This window comes from Drosophila obscura, unplaced genomic scaffold (genome assembly GCF_018151105.1).
Source record: "Drosophila obscura isolate BZ-5 IFL unplaced genomic scaffold, ASM1815110v1 contig_75, whole genome shotgun sequence".
In the NCBI taxonomy this organism is placed as follows: domain Eukaryota; kingdom Metazoa; phylum Arthropoda; class Insecta; order Diptera; family Drosophilidae; genus Drosophila; species Drosophila obscura.
In genome coordinates this window covers 3,362,914-3,378,935 of record NW_024542867.1, presented here as the reverse complement: position 1 = coordinate 3,378,935, position 16,022 = coordinate 3,362,914, and the positions used below count along the sequence as shown (strand labels likewise).

General features: G+C 41.9%; 8 protein-coding genes across 13 annotated transcripts; 3 read left to right on the top strand and 5 right to left on the bottom strand.

The window, feature by feature from the left end:
• Positions 1-884: 884 nt before the first annotated feature.
• LOC111072168 (solute carrier family 25 member 40) lies at positions 885-2,743 on the top strand. 2 transcript variants are annotated; one of them, XM_022363854.2, is made up of 4 exons: positions 885-1,185; positions 1,263-1,456; positions 1,526-2,062; positions 2,134-2,743. In XM_022363854.2, exons 1-4 carry the CDS (start codon positions 1,053-1,055, stop codon positions 2,434-2,436), a joined length of 1,167 nt encoding a protein of 388 aa, XP_022219546.2. In that variant the 5' UTR covers positions 885-1,052; the 3' UTR covers positions 2,437-2,743. The 2 variants fall into 2 exon arrangements, with proteins under 2 accessions (XP_022219546.2, XP_022219547.2); XM_022363855.2 differs by having other exon boundaries at positions 1,526-2,045; positions 2,134-2,278.
• A 75-nt stretch (positions 2,744-2,818) lies between these two features.
• LOC111072167 (solute carrier family 25 member 40) lies at positions 2,819-4,813 on the top strand. Of its 2 annotated transcripts, XM_022363853.2 has the most exons (5): positions 2,820-3,210; positions 3,305-3,474; positions 3,544-4,056; positions 4,125-4,206; positions 4,282-4,813. In XM_022363853.2, the coding sequence occupies exons 1-5, from the start codon at positions 3,042-3,044 to the stop codon at positions 4,536-4,538; spliced, it is 1,191 nt and encodes a 396-aa protein (XP_022219545.2). In that variant the 5' UTR covers positions 2,820-3,041; the 3' UTR covers positions 4,539-4,813. The 2 variants fall into 2 exon arrangements, with proteins under 2 accessions (XP_022219544.2, XP_022219545.2); XM_022363852.2 differs by having other exon boundaries at positions 2,819-3,210; positions 4,125-4,813.
• A 1,118-nt stretch (positions 4,814-5,931) lies between these two features.
• On the bottom strand, positions 5,932-7,437 carry LOC111072153. Its single transcript, XM_022363830.2, has 2 exons — positions 7,168-7,437; positions 5,932-7,100 (listed from the first exon to the last, which is right to left on the bottom strand). Exons 1-2 carry the CDS (start codon positions 7,285-7,287, stop codon positions 6,099-6,101), a joined length of 1,122 nt encoding a protein of 373 aa, XP_022219522.2. The 5' UTR covers positions 7,288-7,437; the 3' UTR covers positions 5,932-6,098.
• A 288-nt stretch (positions 7,438-7,725) lies between these two features.
• LOC111072133 (coiled-coil domain-containing protein 86) lies at positions 7,726-8,360 on the top strand. The gene is made up of 2 exons (XM_022363798.2): positions 7,726-7,933; positions 7,993-8,360. The coding sequence occupies exons 1-2, from the start codon at positions 7,785-7,787 to the stop codon at positions 8,282-8,284; spliced, it is 441 nt and encodes a 146-aa protein (XP_022219490.1). The 5' UTR covers positions 7,726-7,784; the 3' UTR covers positions 8,285-8,360.
• A 69-nt stretch (positions 8,361-8,429) lies between these two features.
• On the bottom strand, positions 8,430-9,355 carry LOC111072132 (L-seryl-tRNA(Sec) kinase). Its single transcript, XM_022363797.2, has one exon. The coding sequence runs from the start codon at positions 9,341-9,343 to the stop codon at positions 8,495-8,497; it is 849 nt and encodes a 282-aa protein (XP_022219489.2). The 5' UTR covers positions 9,344-9,355; the 3' UTR covers positions 8,430-8,494.
• Positions 9,356-9,460: 105 nt separating this feature from the next.
• On the bottom strand, positions 9,461-10,083 carry LOC111072134 (mitochondrial import inner membrane translocase subunit Tim10B). The gene is made up of 3 exons (XM_022363799.1): positions 9,937-10,083; positions 9,786-9,881; positions 9,461-9,719 (listed from the first exon to the last, which is right to left on the bottom strand). The coding sequence occupies exons 1-3, from the start codon at positions 9,955-9,957 to the stop codon at positions 9,471-9,473; spliced, it is 366 nt and encodes a 121-aa protein (XP_022219491.1). The 5' UTR covers positions 9,958-10,083; the 3' UTR covers positions 9,461-9,470.
• A 1,032-nt stretch (positions 10,084-11,115) lies between these two features.
• On the bottom strand, positions 11,116-13,488 carry LOC111072164 (thioredoxin domain-containing protein 3). Of its 2 annotated transcripts, none has more exons than XM_022363847.2 (8): positions 13,399-13,488; positions 13,256-13,349; positions 13,086-13,189; positions 12,950-13,021; positions 12,230-12,869; positions 11,726-12,149; positions 11,439-11,646; positions 11,116-11,360 (listed from the first exon to the last, which is right to left on the bottom strand). In XM_022363847.2, exons 2-8 carry the CDS (start codon positions 13,344-13,346, stop codon positions 11,148-11,150), a joined length of 1,752 nt encoding a protein of 583 aa, XP_022219539.1. In that variant the 5' UTR covers positions 13,347-13,349; positions 13,399-13,488; the 3' UTR covers positions 11,116-11,147. The 2 variants fall into 2 exon arrangements, with proteins under 2 accessions (XP_022219539.1, XP_022219538.1); XM_022363846.2 differs by having other exon boundaries at positions 13,256-13,356; positions 13,399-13,446.
• A 1,120-nt stretch (positions 13,489-14,608) lies between these two features.
• On the bottom strand, positions 14,609-16,004 carry LOC111072178 (N-alpha-acetyltransferase 20). 3 transcript variants are annotated; one of them, XR_002607573.2, is made up of 6 exons: positions 15,875-16,001; positions 15,688-15,803; positions 15,489-15,618; positions 15,279-15,415; positions 14,846-15,214; positions 14,609-14,709 (listed from the first exon to the last, which is right to left on the bottom strand). XR_002607573.2 is itself a non-coding variant. In XM_022363871.2 (6 exons), the coding sequence occupies exons 1-6, from the start codon at positions 15,925-15,927 to the stop codon at positions 14,671-14,673; spliced, it is 537 nt and encodes a 178-aa protein (XP_022219563.1). In that variant the 5' UTR covers positions 15,928-16,003; the 3' UTR covers positions 14,609-14,670. The 3 variants fall into 3 exon arrangements, 2 of the variants coding, with proteins under 2 accessions (XP_022219563.1, XP_022219564.1); XM_022363871.2 differs by having other exon boundaries at positions 15,153-15,214; positions 15,875-16,003; XM_022363872.1 differs by lacking the exons at positions 14,609-14,709; positions 14,846-15,214 and having other exon boundaries at positions 15,397-15,415; positions 15,485-15,618; positions 15,875-16,004.
• Between the last annotated feature and the right edge of the window lie 18 nt (positions 16,005-16,022).

Here is a 16,022-nt window from a genome sequence, read left to right as displayed (position 1 = left end):
GGGTGGCGTTAAGGTATTTGTGTTGCAGGCACTGGTTAACGAGCGTACCATGAAGGAAGACTCCAGGGCACGTATCCTTCCTGAGTGTGTGGGTAACTATTGCACACTTGGTCGGGTTTTTACAGATGTTACACCTGCACGCCCAGTTCTCAAATTTTTTGAGGTACCTTTGCAGGTTAACCGTGGTGTCATAGACGCAGCCAGCGCTAGACAACACTGCAGTGTCGTCAGCAAAGGTTGCGACTCCAATGGACTGGTTTTGGGGAGTAGGAACATCGCTGGCTTTGGCATGTCATGAGTGAATATGTATAGCAACGGCCCTAGCACGCGGCCTTTTGGTACACCAGCCCAGATAGATTTCGCCGAGGATGCCATTCCATTCTGGACCACTCGGAAGCTCCTCAGAATGGAAACTTTTTGTCAACTAGGGATTGAGTAGAGGCTGGATTTTGGAAAGAAGTCCGTCATGCCACACCCTGTCGAAAGCCTGTGGAATCCATCCAAAATGTGCTCAGTTACCCTATGCAGCAGTTCCGGGGTACCGTGTTTCAGTCTGAAACCGCACTGAAACTTAGGGATGCCATTCCTAATGGATGGTGTATTCAATAGCCTCCTCTGGATGCAGGTATCCAGGATTTTCCCGCAGGGGGGAATCAAGCTAATTGGCCTGTAGTTGCACATGTCCCCCGGCGGTTTATTTGGCTTGAGCAACATGGCAACACGGGCCTTTTCCAGGCCTTGGGGATGTGGCCCAGCCTCAGTGCAGCGTTGTAAATGAGGATTAAGAACATCAGAGCTCTGTGGGGCAACGCCTTAGACCCCTGGTTATCAAACTGAGTTAGTTGTGGGATCAAAGTTTTTTTATTTTTCTATATCCAAATCAAGATGCCGTGTCATAGGAATGTAATAGAAACAAAAACACACATTTTGTTAAGCTTATTTAGTTTTTTTTCTCAGCAATTGGTAAAGCAATTGGTGACGTCTGATTTCATGTATTAGAAATAAAGATTGGACAAAGCGTCAAACAACAAAAGCTATATATCGAGTGAAAGATGCCGTCGCAGACGGGCCCACGCAGAAAAGGTGAAGTTGAGGTTCCGCTGCAGCAGGAGCCGCAATACCGCATCAAGCCCATGCAGCATGTCATATCCGCACTGATCGGCGGGCTCATCACAACATTTGTGGGTGAGTAGAGGTCTCGTCTTGTCTATGCTAGGCCCACGTATGGGAGGGATATTACATTCGTGCACGCTAACCACCAGTGACGCCCTTGGAGGTGGTAAAGACTCGGGTCCAGACCCAGCACGCGATGCGCCATCAGCCACCAGCGACTATCTCCAAGCTGTGCTACGTTTTCCACAATGGCTTGATGACGCATGTCTGCAAGCGGAATACCGAATGCTTGCCAAAGCCCGGAAGTGACCTCAACAACATGCGGCCGATACGCGGGGCCATGGTAAGTACGACAGAGAAATTGGTGGTATGACTGGCAAGATCTCTGGTATCTAAATCTAGTGTACCACAGGATGTGCTACTTAAAATAATGTGCGGCAGCGGCATAGCCGGGCTCTGGTCTGGCTTGTGTCCCACACTCATATCGGCTCTGCCTTCCACAATTATCTACTTCCTCACCTACGAGTACCTGAATAACTCGTTCTCCAAACTCTACTTGGTGTCCCGTCAAAGCAGTCAAACAGTGGAGCCAGGCACTAAGGAATCGTTGGATTTGCCTCAGGCGCCGTTGCCGTTGCCCTATTTTATTCCAATGGCTTCAGGCATGTGCTCGCGCACCGTAGTCGTCACGGCAATCACGCCCATTGAGATGGTCCGCATCAAGATGCAATCGGGCTACATAACATACGACGAGTTGTGGCGAATAATGCGTACCCTGGTCCGGCAGAACGGCGTGCTAGGCCTCTGGCGCGGTTGGCCACCCACTGTAATGCGGGACGCGCCCTTTTCTGGCACGTACTGGGCGACGTATGAGTCAATAAAACGAAGATTTGCTGTGACTGAGCCCACATTCGGGTTCAGCTTTTTTTCAGGTGCAGTGTCTGGAGCGGTGGGTCGGGTCTGTTGTGAGAATTTTAGCAAACGTTTCATGATTTTCCTTTCTTGTCCTGACCCTTCCAGCTGGCTACCTTCGTGACGATGCCGTTCGATTTGATAACGACGCACACGCAGATTGAGCTGGGCCATGATGTGCTCTATACCGATTTTTCAGCAGTTAGCAAAACAGAAAATGCATGCAACGCCAGACCGTCGGTCTTCTCACGCCTCGCAGACATCTACAGCCAGCAGGGCGTCCGCGGTCTATACATGGGCGTTATGCCCCGCATCCTGCGCGTGGTTCCAGCCTGCGCAATCATGATCTCAACGTTTGAGTACACCAAAGCCTTCTTTATTCACCAAAACCATAACCTGGATATGAAGTAAAAGGGTAGGTGCCTAAGGTGCCTATAAATTAACGTTTTTATTTCAAATGGTGCGGCTAAAGCACGGTTTTTTGTATGCTTTTATTTCATACAAAAGTAGCATTAATTATAAAAAATTTTTCACGACGGTGCCTTTGCCTATGGTCAAAATGGAATGCCCGAAAATTCAAAGTTAATGGAGCAAGCATATTATGTTATGTCAAGTTATGTTAGGTTATGTTCGTTTATATGCACATGTGTTGTTTATAAATGCATTTACATACACACATATAAAGATTGCTTAAATAGATATGTAATTTAACTGCGTATACACATATGTTTTCTTTTCTCAAAAGAACAAATAGTATCGATTGTGCCAATCGATAGTTCGGTCACATGGTAACAGCTGTTCGGCATCACAATCCCATCGCCCATCAAAATGAATCAAATCGGACGGTCAGACTTGTTTTTTTGGACCTGAAATTTCACAATGATTAAGAGTCTTGCCTGATTGCCAGTATTGTTCAATACATGACAATAGAAACGTGCCCCAAAAACACAATCTCTCACCATACCAGCTTGCCCAAGAACACATTGACTCGCGTACAATAATATAACAACATAACCATGCCCATAAGGGAACCAAGCGCGTCTTTTGTGTCAGCGGCAGGCAGATGTGGAATACCACCGGCGCAAACCCATTCGAAGGCCAAAATGACAGATCCCAGATTCCGCATACGACCCCTTCAGCAAGTGGCATCGGCCTGCACTGGCGCCATGGTGACTGCATGTTTTAGTAAGTCTGTGTAATGTTAAAAAAACTGTAAAGTTAACTATATACATACATATGATGTTTAAGGTGTTGGTATTCATTACATTATTTATTGTAGTGACACCCTTGGATGTGATCAAGACACGCTTGCAGGCTCAACAGTCGGCTCTGCTTTCGAATAAATGCTTCCTTTATTGCAACGGCCTCATGGATCACATCTGTCCATGCGGTCCTGGCACGCCAAACCCGACACTGTCCAAGCCTGCTCCGCACTTTTCAGGCACCATTGTAAGTATTCAATTAGTAGGTTTTGCGCCTAGTCTCTGCAGTATATTAAAGTTTTCTGTGATTTTGCAGGACGCGTTCATTAAGATAAGTCGAGCGGAGGGAGTTGGTTCGCTATGGTCTGGACTCAGTCCCACGCTCATCTCGGCCTTGCCCTCGACCATCATATACTTTGTGGCCTACGAACAATTAAAAGCTCGCTTTACGGACTTCCATTACAAGTACTTGCTAAGCCTAGACCCAGTTCAAAGCTCACCCGATGACCGCGACATTCCAATGCTTGTTCCCTTGCTGGCGGGCGTGACAGCTCGCATTCTGGCCGTGACCTGCGTTAGTCCTGTTGAATTGATACGCACCAAAATGCAGTCTCAGAGGATGACGCACGCCGAAATGCTTGGGACTATCCGTCAGGTGGTACAGTCTGAGGGACTTCTTGGGCTGTGGCGTGGACTGCCGCCAACAATACTACGCGATGTCCCATTTTCGGGCATCTACTGGACCTGTTACGAGTACCTTAAAAGCAGCTTTAATGTGGTCGAACCAACGTTCGGCTTCAGTTTCACAGCGGGAGCAATATCTGGCTCGGTATGATTGATTTTCTAAACAGTAATGAGCTTGCATTTAATAAATTAATCGAATGCTCAACATTATAGGTCGCTGCCATGATTACCACACCGTTTGATGTGATCAAAACCCACGAGCAAATCGAGTTTGGCGAGAAATTTATATTCTCAGGTAGGCCTATTGCTATCTCGGGCGCTGCAACAAGCTCCACACGCATTGACAATGGTTCGGTTTGCATTACGGCAGATAATCTACCTAAAAATGTGGCCACAAAGTCGGCTATGACTCGCCTGTCTAGCATTTACCGCCTGAGCGGTGTACGCGGCATTTTCGCTGGACTTGGACCACGTCTCTTCAAGGTGGCGCCTGCATGTGCAATCATGATTTCATCTTTCGAGTACGGCAAGTCCTTTTTTTACCATTACAATGTCGACCAACACAATGAGGCGCTTCTCTCAATACCACACAATCGGAGGCCAAAGACAGCCCATAGCTCGGACTAAGCCCAAGGAAAGTGCGACAAGTTCAACTAACGTCGCACTGGCGGTACCGCACTCATTTTGAATGTATATAAATATGTAAATTAAGCCAAAGATGCAACCGAATCGCTGCGCTGGAATTATCTGCTGGCGCTATTCAAACCTCAACGCGTTGGTAAATTGTATAGTTTTATTGAAAAATTTATGGTAAACACATCTGCATACATGATGAAGACACCGACACCATTTAGTTTCATCTTAGAATTTTTCACCCAATAAAACATAAAATAAATCAAATTACCAAATTTTGCTACGGCACCAAATTTTAATTGCAGGAAAAAAAAAATTTTTTTTTTTTAGTTGTATAAAGAATTATTTTGCTTTTGGAAAATACTCGTTTTAGCGCCATCAAGTGTTATTAGATGCAAGCATGCATTACTGGTCAATATGCAGAATTATGTCCCCCAGATAGACGGAAACAGCTGGATCGACTTGGCTTTTGATTCTTTCGCAAGAACTAACTGACCCGGCAAACCATTTGCCGCAGTACTCTAAACTATTTCTGTTTCTCCGAACGATTTAATTCGGAGCATGAATTGAATGTGCGAATGGACTTCAGGAACAGACTTGGCTTGAATCGTTCATTGGTTCTGGTGGTATCTCAATAAATACCATCTGATTCATGATTGAATTTATGTGCATGACAATGGGGATAGCACCAATGCTTTGTCTTTAGCACCAATAAATTCTTTCAGTTGGGCGGAATATTCAATATTTTTTACTGTAACACGCACACACAAATTGACCAAATTACTGTTTAAGGCGATAAAAATCGGTATGCAAGCCTTTTACAGTCACAAAACACGTCACACACACACCCATATAGATCAAATCATACTTAATTATGATTACATTATCTACGGGGTATTTGCATATTAATCATCAGAATGTAATACAAAATGGTGGGTAGTTGTAGGGAGGTAAAAAATACATTACATACTAAACGGTCGAGCCGTTTGGAAGCAGTACATGCGAGTCACATTCGCTACTGCTATCCCTAATGTGTTTTCTACAACAAAAATAATGTTAGGCTTCTTTAAGTAAGTTGAAAGCATGAATTACCTTATCCGAACTCTGCATGGACAAGCAACACGGAGAAATAAATTCAAAATATTCTTTGAAATTAAAGAAAACAGACTTCATATATTTGTCAAAATTGTTTCTGGTCATCAATCGTACATATGGGCAATCGTAAAAGGTAATTTATGAGTAAAAATAAAAACAAAATACTTCATGTTAAAGAGATCATACGTCTGTAAATAAAGGCTATAAGATAATAGGTAGATATTTTAAAAAATTATCAAAACGCTTTCAAAGGTCTCAATGTTTTAACTTCTTAAATTAGAGTGTAACAAAATTAAATTGGTATATTATATTATATTGGTAACAAAAACATTTGAGTAATACTTTTTATCTCTGGTTTTTAAGTAATAGTAGGTATGTACATACATATGAATAAATGAAAAATAAAAAATAAAAAAAAATCCATTCCAAATTGCTAAATGCTCCTCAAGGCATCGGCTATTATGCCATATCGACTATGTATTGAAGTCTGTTAGGTAGGGTCCTTACCAAGTTTTTAGCTATTTCGGGCGTTACTTTTTCCCATTCCTCAGAGAGTGCTTTTTGTAAGTCATTTTCATCGGTTATTGAATGGAAAATTAGGTTTTGATCCAAAATTTCCCATAAATTGTCAACTATATTAATGTCTAAGTCATAACCTGGTGGTTTCATAACGTGTGGACAATTCCAAATACCCCACTCTTGAATAGCTTTTTCATGATCTCGATTATTATTTTGGTAGTAGTGAAATATGTTCTCGATTCCAAATTTCTGGGCATATTGGACAACATTTTCTTTGAGTATTGAAAGATACCTATTTTTGGTCATATTTCGCTTAACAAACACCAAGTTTCCTACCCCGGCCGCGGAAATACAGCCCCAAACGACAAGGGTGGAACCCTTGTACTTCATGATCATCTCATGGTGTTCCTTAAGACCGATTTTCGAGTACATTGGACTGAACTCAGCAACGCCTGTAAATATTACAGAGTCCCAGAAGACGTAGTCTTTCGCCAAATACTCCTTAGCAAACGAGATCCGGCTCGGTACACTTTCTATGGATAAAAAGGCCTTGTTATCATCGGTAATTTCCTCGGTTGAAAGCGTCATGTTATTATTAGTTTCATCAAAGAGTTTTTGCGCCCGGAGCACCCGACGTATTGTCTCCAAATTGCACGATTTTTTAAATTGTTTTTCCACATATTTCAGTAGATTTGGGATAGTAGTGGGTTTGTTTTGATATTGTTGAACTATCATTGTTTCTTCGAGTTCCGTAAAAATTTTGTTCGTTGCTTTCCTGAACTTATTGTGGACACGGTTCTCCCGCACGAAACGCGTAATAATGGTTTGCACTGATGATCTTGCCATATTAACCATACTTGCAATCTTTCCATGTGAGTAGCCATTTTTAAAATGTGCAATGATCAACATGCGTTGCGCTATTGTTGAGCGCGGACCCATTTTCTGTTTGGAACAAAATAATTTCTGTGAAAACGAAAAAAATGTACAAGATCGCAAAAAAAGAATTTACCGCTGTTTTGTGCCAGTGGCGGGACAAATGCTGAATGGCGATGCATGTAGTTGTATGGTGAAAAGGTTCTTCAATTTGTCTCTGTATTTCTGAATTATAAATGGAATACTTAATCGCCATGCGCTTAGTCGCGTTTTTAAGCCAGAAACTAACTGTAGTTTCCAAATGATAATGGTGTGTGTGGTATGAAATCCAGCCAGCCCTCTCCACACGCAACAAAAATTTCGTTGAAATATGTTAGAAGCGGCGCTTTTCTGATAGTGTGACCAAATACTGCTATGTGACTTCCGACTACATATTGAAACATATGGTCTGTTCTGAAAAAATATCGCATTTCGATATATTAAATTCTAGTATACAAATTAAATTGAATTTAAGAGTTTATCCATTTGCGGTAAGACTTTGAGCTGAGCATAGAGCAGAAAAGAATGTTCTTATAAGGCGATATTTGATATTTTATATAATTGTGGGCGGAAAAATGGCATCAAAGATAAAAAAATATCATCCATATCGATACAGTATTAACAATGTTCAATGCCATCGATATATCGATTAACTAACTAACACGTGCACAATTGTTTAGATTCGCGTTTTGGACAAGACAAGAAAGTGAAGATATGAGTAAAGCCGTAGCTGAGACAATGGACGCTGCAAGCGCCGGAATTACACCACAGAAAAAGCCAAATACTAAGAAATCACAGCCGCAGGCGAATATGCCGCGCGGTCAACCGAAATCCAATCGGCCCTGGAAAACTCCGAAACAAAAGTGAGGACTCTGCCTGCGATGGGATGTTATGATATGAATTAATTTCCAATATTTTTTAGATTCAGCACAATTAAGAAGACCGTGAACCGTCTATCGTTTACGAAGAAGGCAGCCCTACGGAATGAATTGCGCTATATCAAGGAAAAATCAAATGAAATTAAGAGTCAACGGAAGGAAGCAGCCGTTCAGCGTCACCAGCGCCGCGTGGAGAACGCGGAGCGTCGCTTGGCCAACGAACGTCGCTCAGAAATCGTCCAAGTCATCAAGAATCCTTCAAAGATTAAACGTATGAAGAAGAAGCAGATGCGTATGATTGAGAAGCGTGACATTAGCCAAGTAAAGGTGGTCTAAGTAGCCAATGTATAGGAAACCCTACGCTAGAATGTAAATTTTTATTTTGCCTAAATATAGTTTTAATATACATACATATGTATACACTTTGTGTGCAGCATCCGTGTATCCCTCTCCCGCATAGAAGTTAATGCAAAAATGGTAGTACAAAAAAAATTATTTATTTCTATGTCAACGTGTGCCACACAACCAGAATTAATTTATCTTAAACTATTTCAACAGATTTAAATAGTAATTCAAATTCGCACCATTGGCATCTGTCTGCTTGCCGCTCATTTTAGCCCGAAATTGTGTTAATATCTCTTTTCGTTTCTCATTTAATTTCATACTGATCAATTTCTTAGCTTCTGCCTCGACCAGAGTCTGTAGCTGCACTTTTATGCTTGCCCGCAAGGCCAAATCTAAACAATGGGCTTGGGACCTTATCTGTGTTTGCGTGGGAGAAGGGGTTCGAGGGGTCAGAATCGTGGACAAATGGAATAATGAACTGATGAATGTTAAAATCAAATGTGACACGGATTCAGTGTCAGAATTTCGAAGTGTAAGGCTACTGCACTCCCAAGCCTCATGACCTGGTGGCTCAAGGCGGTCGTTCATTTTACGCACAACTAGTTCGGGCACGCAATCTGCTCCCCGCGCTGAATTCGCTTGAAGGCAGCAAGCCAATGGGGTCGCGATGTAAATCTGGGAATAGATGCAGCCATAGGTGCGGCACAGCTGATATAGCTTATAGCGCATGCTGCGGTAGTAAAAGTTGTCGTCACACAAGATAAGGTAGTCACAGCTGCTGCTATTGTTTGTCAGTCGGCGAACTTGTGGTGGCCAGTCTGCGGCACCTTGGATATAAGCTATTAGTTGTTCCAAAATGTTTATAACAATTATGCGCTGCTCCCTATAGGTCAATTCAGCTCGGGTGTTGATGTAGTCGTCATAGCACAGGTGAACAATTTGACATTCATTCAGAGCACCCTGCTGCTTACTTAAGAGCCAGTTACTGAGCGCGGACTTTCCCGCTCCCGGCAGACCAATGAGCGCAAGCAGACAAATTTTAGGCGGCATCGTCTGAAGTTTTGACGGTATTGTGTGTATGTGTTTGAGTGTTGGTTTCTATGTGTATGGTTTGTTTGACTATCTTAAGTACAAGGAACAGCTGCGGCTTGGCATGGCTTGGCACCAGAGTCTGCTGTTACATGGATAGATTTCCTGCGGTTGGCGGTATTGGCGTCAACACAGAAGTGCCAGCGGCAGCGGCTTCTTTTTGAGTTTGCTCCTCCCTTTGACGGTCTTCCTTTTGCTGTTGCTCTAACTTCCTGGCATTCTCCTCGACTTCTTGCATGCGCTTTGTATTTATTGTTGTTTGTACATCCACGTAGACTTTCATCATACTTTGGTTAAATCGAGCGAACTTGGTGACACATCTATCCACGCAAGTGTCCTGATTTCAAGTAGCACAAGGTAAGGATTGCGAATTACGAATTAACAAGCGCATAGTTTTACTCACCTCGTGGCCGCCCAACTCTCGCTGATTCAGGTTGTCAACGCATCGGCTAAAACACAGCTCAGTCACTTTGTTGTATAATGTAAGAAAATCTTTCAGCTGAAAGTGAGTATATTTAGGACTACCGCATATTTTATCATTCAACAGTACTTACATTGCGCAAGTTGGAATCCATCGATTAGCCAAGACTGACAACAAAGTTGTGTTTTAATACAGAAATTATACAATTAAAATTTATAAATCCTTGCGATTGGGAAAACAGCTGATTGAATGTTTTCTGTCTACAAAACTGGAATATCGATGAGCCGATAGTATATAGAGATGATAATAATAAAAGCACAGTACGAATAATCGAAAGGAATGTAATCAGCTGGCTCCGGTTTTCACATTCACTTTGCGTTTTACTTTTCAACAAAAAGTCATATTTTTCATTTCAGGGCGCTCTGGAATCCACTTTTGTGAATTTGTTTACTCTTTGTACTGTTAATAGCCATATTACATTAGACTTAGACAATTTTGCTGCGTAGAGAGGGATAGCACTAGAGACAAAATGCAACATTATTATTCGTAGCCGTCTATAGAGACGTCTAATGGCTTTTAGTAGAACAACTGAGGCACTACTTGACACAGCAGAATTGCATCCGCAAAGTAAAATTTTCGATAAGTTCTGCCGCAGCGCTGCTCCCAGCTCAACTAGACAGCTAGCTTGACGCATATAGTTCTCTCAGTCTGATTGCAGGCATTTCCAATAAGGCCATCTTTATATTTTTTCAGCTAGTCAGTTAGCAAAGCTTAATGTCTTATCGCTATAAGCGCCAAATTTACTACTGTTATACCCACGCGTTAGTGCCAGCTCATACAAAAATGCCTCTGTTATCTTTAACAGAGATTTATCGATAGCCAAATCGGGCTGCCACAGCGGTTCGGAGGATTTCACAATTTGCTGTTGCCCTTACAATTTTTTTCAGGTCTAGTTTTGAGGTTAGTTTAAATAAAAATTATTTTTAAAAAGGGCACAAAACCAATTGCACTGGTAATGGTGTCAAATTCATGTCAATGCATCATTATGTCATACATTTTTTTCCTTTTGCAATTAAGATTTTTTATTAGTTGTATAAAAAGCTGTTTACTTTCATTTCGGCGAGGAATTTGTTGCCGTTTTGAAAACGGAAAAGTCTTGCGTTTTACGAGTGCGGGAGCGCCTGACTTTTCGTTTTGAAAAGTAAATCACATTTTTTTTGTGAAAGCGAAAACCGGAGCCTGCCTGAATATGTCTGTTAACAGTTTATTAAATTATACTTTTTATTTAACATAAAACTAAGGAAAATTCATTTAAATGATATGATATAATGATCCATATTTCGTTCATTTTGTTATGACACCTGTGCCGCGGTCTGCAGAGGAATTGTTGCCATCAGCAGTAGGTGGCCGACTCTCACAGCTGTCCTCCCCACTACTTGTCGTGGAGGCACTTTCCTCTGGCGTGGTCTTTGCCGCTTCCTCTGATTCTTGTTGGGCTTCTGCTTCTGACAGAACGTCGGCCTTCCCGTTGTCGTCTGCATCAGCTCCCTTCTTGTTCTTTATATGTACATACATATATGAAATTGTTCTAGTATCATTTATGATAAAAAAAAAAAACAAACAACAATTTGATACCTTCTTGCGTTTCTTCGGTTTCTCAGCTTTTACTGCGTGTAGTTCAGCTTCCTCTTGCAATGCTGATTTGTAATTGTCCGGGAAAAACTGGCATGCCTCCTTGTGGCCAACAACCGAGTTGGTGCTTACATAGCTGGGACCGTAAGCCATTAACATTGGTACAGTCTGTGTCTTGACTTTATTCACCTTCAGGACGATCTTATCGGTGCTTCGTTCGTTCGTGTAAAAAACTGACGGTTAAAATGCTATTCGGGCGAATTTCGGCGGTTGACGAGATATCTACTTACGGTACATAGGGTTTTGCATTGTATTTCTCGACCGAATTGGCTATGAAAACTGCCGTCTGAGGATTGTCGCTTGTAAAGAAGCCGTAAAGCGGAATATCTTCTCTGCAGGATTCAAGAAGAATGTCCAGATCTTTCTTCTTGTAGGCGTCGAATGTCATCACAATGTGCGGTGGCTCCGGAACAGGGTCGGGCGGTAGGAAAGCGGATGTTTGCCCCCGGAAATAGGTGTAAATTAGAGCTGCATTGGTGCGCTGGTCACTAGGCACCCAAATCGGAGGAATGCGGATGGTCTTAAAATTTGTAGAATCTTCCAATTTCCCCTCGTCCCGATCTTCTGCTGCTTCGTTGTCCACCTCGCTTTTGTCCTCTTCTTTATTGTCATTGAGCTGTTCGACACGTACTATTTCTGCCTCGGTTTCACACACTTGTCCCACATTACATACAATGTGTACATACAATGTACATAAATGGGAAGTTGAGTGCACAACTTCAGCACGCACTTACCTTCTCTTTTAATTTGCACAGTAACATCGAGCGGCACTATTATGGGTGGCACTGTGATCTCCTCCTCGTTGAACTCATCCGGTGGCTTTATGGTCTCCTTGGTCAGCTCATGGGCGTACTGCCGCAGGACGTTGGGCGGACTGCCAAGAGCATCCTCCACCTTCCAGAAACACATCAGCAGCTCCTTGTCATACAACTGCTCGATCACATCGCTCGCTAGTGGATTCTCAGATGCAAAGTTCACAGTGGTGAAGTCACTTCGCGTTATGGTAAAGACTTTGCGGTCCTTGCACTGGATTTTCAAGGGATCGGCCGGTTCCGATAGCTTCTTGAACATTTCCCGGTTGACTTGTGGTCCAAAGACAGTTATCCCAATATCGGGAAGGTTCTGCATGATGCAATCAGTGACAGATTTCAGGTACTCCAAGCGCTTCCTCTTGCACTCTTCCAACTCAATGTTCTCGGCCAGCCGCAGAGCCTTGTTTTTCACTTCCTGCTGCTCCAGCTCAATGGGCTGTAGTTCAGTGATCTCATAGCTCTGATGGACCTCCTTGGCCATTGTTGACTGTAGCATCTTGGTGATAATGGCTACCAGCTTGGGCACGTCTGTGCCGAACATGATATTGATGGCCTTTCCGCCCTATAAAATACCAAATACCAGAACGGTTCCCCATCTCCAGTAGATTTGTTTACAGTCCACTAGTCGACAGATGCACTTACCGTAACAAACATCCATGTCGGCTCACTTTTCTTGTTGAACCTCTCCAAATAGGAGATGGAACCAGCTTTGCACTATTTTTCAAGCAAACGAGAGAATGAGAATGAGTCTGGGCTGGGCAAGCAAATCGGGTCTTACGATGGCCAGCTGTAAGTTGTCGCCTCCCAGCTCCAGCTTGATCTTCCGCAGACTTCCCACCATTCCAAGACAGGGTCCACACCATTCCGAGTATATGTCGAGTACTGCAAGAAATTGATTGCACAGATATCAAGTCAGACCGTCCCAGTCCCAGTCCAAGTTACATATACCGAGCAACCCGGATCGCTGCAGAAATTTCTCAAACTCCTCGTCTGTACTGATGTCCGCTTGAAGCTGTTGGACTCCGCCCTTCTTTGCCATTTTCTGCATACTGATTCATGATTATTTATTCCATTGGTAACAACATACATACTTAGTGCAACATTATGTAAATATTGATTTAACTAGTGTTGCCATGAAGACAATTATTTACTGCCAAACGCCAGAATCTTCATGAATGTCCATAAATAAATAAATAGTATATGGAATATAAATATACATATAGTATGTACAATATTATGCTGCAGTACCAAAAGTCATTTGTCACTTGTCGTTTTATATGGAAAACTTCCGAAAATGTCCTGTAGGAAGTCACCCGTGACCCTTCAAACTATGTCCTACATGATGTCACATGTGATTCTTCTAGGTGACTAGGTGACATTCCATATGAAATTATCGATGGAATTTCTTTTAATTTCATTCAAATACAATTATATATTTTTATATTTACATAGTGCTAAGATTATTATTGGACTTCCTGGTTTATTTTTTTTATATATATATATATATATATATATATATATATATATATATAGAATCATATTATTTGTCACATTTTGTATCGCAGCTATGATTTTTTTATCCGCTGAGTCGATTGGGTTTTTCGATTGGGTGCTCCTAAAATAATATACAACAAAAATCTGTGGCAGCCAGAATTTTAAAGTTTTTGCTGGTCAGAGCCGGGGACCCCTGATATTGGACACCTAAACTTGAGTGACCCGGTGCGTCGCACCGTTTTACCCCATAGCCATGTCTGTCCATCTGACCGGTTTGAGTTTAAGACCTCGTTCTCAGAAACTATACATATAAGAGCTAGAGCAACCGGATTTTGTGTTCAGATCTTGTTCCGATCGGATTATTATTGCAGTAGCCCGAACGAATTACGAATACAAAAAATTTCCCGGGGCTAACTTCCCTGCCTCTTGCACCTCCTCTCCCACACACAGAGTTACTTAGCAGTAAATACACATAATTTAATAGGCATGTTGAAACTCAGTACCCAGGTATTACATATTTCGACGTAACACGTGTACCGTGACTCCAAAAGTTTCGACTAGTTTTATTTTGTTTCTAATTTGCGCACCGACATAGCTGCAGGAGGAGTCAATTTAGAATTGGGCATATAAGTCGATTTGCAAAGCAGCTAAAAATGTTTAATTGTTAAAAACTAATCCCATATGTCTTAATATTTTGGGCCAACATAATCCTTCAAACCAAATCATTGAATGGTTTTTAGAAATCCACATATACAAATCGTTCTTTATAATAATAATAATAAAAGCAAACACCTAAATGGGAATTTGTTTTTACATATTTATTTATTTATGTATTTGAGTGAATATACTAATGTGTATTGCTGCTAGTTTTAGTGAGTGGTTTGATGGCGCAGTTCGCGCATTGTGATCTGCAAGAAACGTTTAAGAAAATTAAGAAAATCATACATACGCTCCATGAGTTAGATAATAGATATGTTATGTGCTATGTTAGATACTTGTTGTAATTTACAGATGTGAACTGAACAAGTTGCTTACGTTATTTACCTTTAGACGTGTTGAACATTCTATTCAAATACGGTTATTTACGCATCGGCTTAAGAAATCTTTAAATAATTTAAAATTCAATAAAATTATAGAAGTGTCAATGTCTTTGATAGACTGGAGGTATTAATCAAATGTAACTGAGTTGGGTTTTTTGGGGGATCTCATTGTAGGTTCGGTTGGCAAGCAGTCAATGGGATAAAATTTCTTGTTACCACCAGACTAACAGACCAAAACTCTTAGATTATTTACGAATTTTATCTTAATACTAATTAACGGATCAATTCATATCAATATCTTCCAATCGTACAGGTTGCGTGTACGGTATCACCGATTTTTTGTTGACATCCCTCGACAAGGCCTTTCGCATATCTGCGGGGGAGGAGGAAAATTAGCGAGGCCTTAGACTTAATCTGTACAGTGTACACAGATTTACCATACGCATCCTCGTCCTGATCGCCCGAGTAATATTCGAGTATAGTGCGGTAAATGATGTAGCCAAGGTTTTTGTACATATTAATGGCCACCTGGTTGCTCTTGCGTACAAACAGATCCACAAAGTACGCCCGCTTCCTAGAGAGTCAAAACAGTTGAATGCTCTTATTTTTTTCTCTTCTCTTCTGTGGGACTAAGGCCGAGTACCTACTTTTCCGATATGTCTTCCAAGAAGCTCATCAGTAGTGCAGCTAATCCGAGCCGTCTGTAGTCGGGCGACACAGTTAGGGCCGTCACATGTCCGTGCCAGTTGTCGAGGTGTCCCTCCACTTTTCCCATAACTGAAATGGATAGGCACATAAATGATTTCTGGAATATTGTGATAGAACATTGCGTGGTAGGTAAATTACTATAGCCCATTATTTGTCCACTGGGGGATTCGGCCAGCTGAAAGTACTCCGGCCACTTCGCCAGGTACTGCGTATAGAACGACAGTCCGTAGGTTTCCGTAAGTGGGTCAAAATTCCTGAATGAACACGTGAATAGAGTTGGTTAAGTTGTTGCCTCCCTCCCCCCCTCTTTGTACACACAGCTTACACATTGTTAAATTTAAAAAGATCGTCGCAGGTGAAGGGTCTCAGCGTAGTCATTCTTACTAATTTAAGTGATTTCTCGCCGTATACCTATCTAGTTTTTTCAGAGCACCATCTGGTAGAGAAGCGAAAACAATGGTAAGATAAGTATC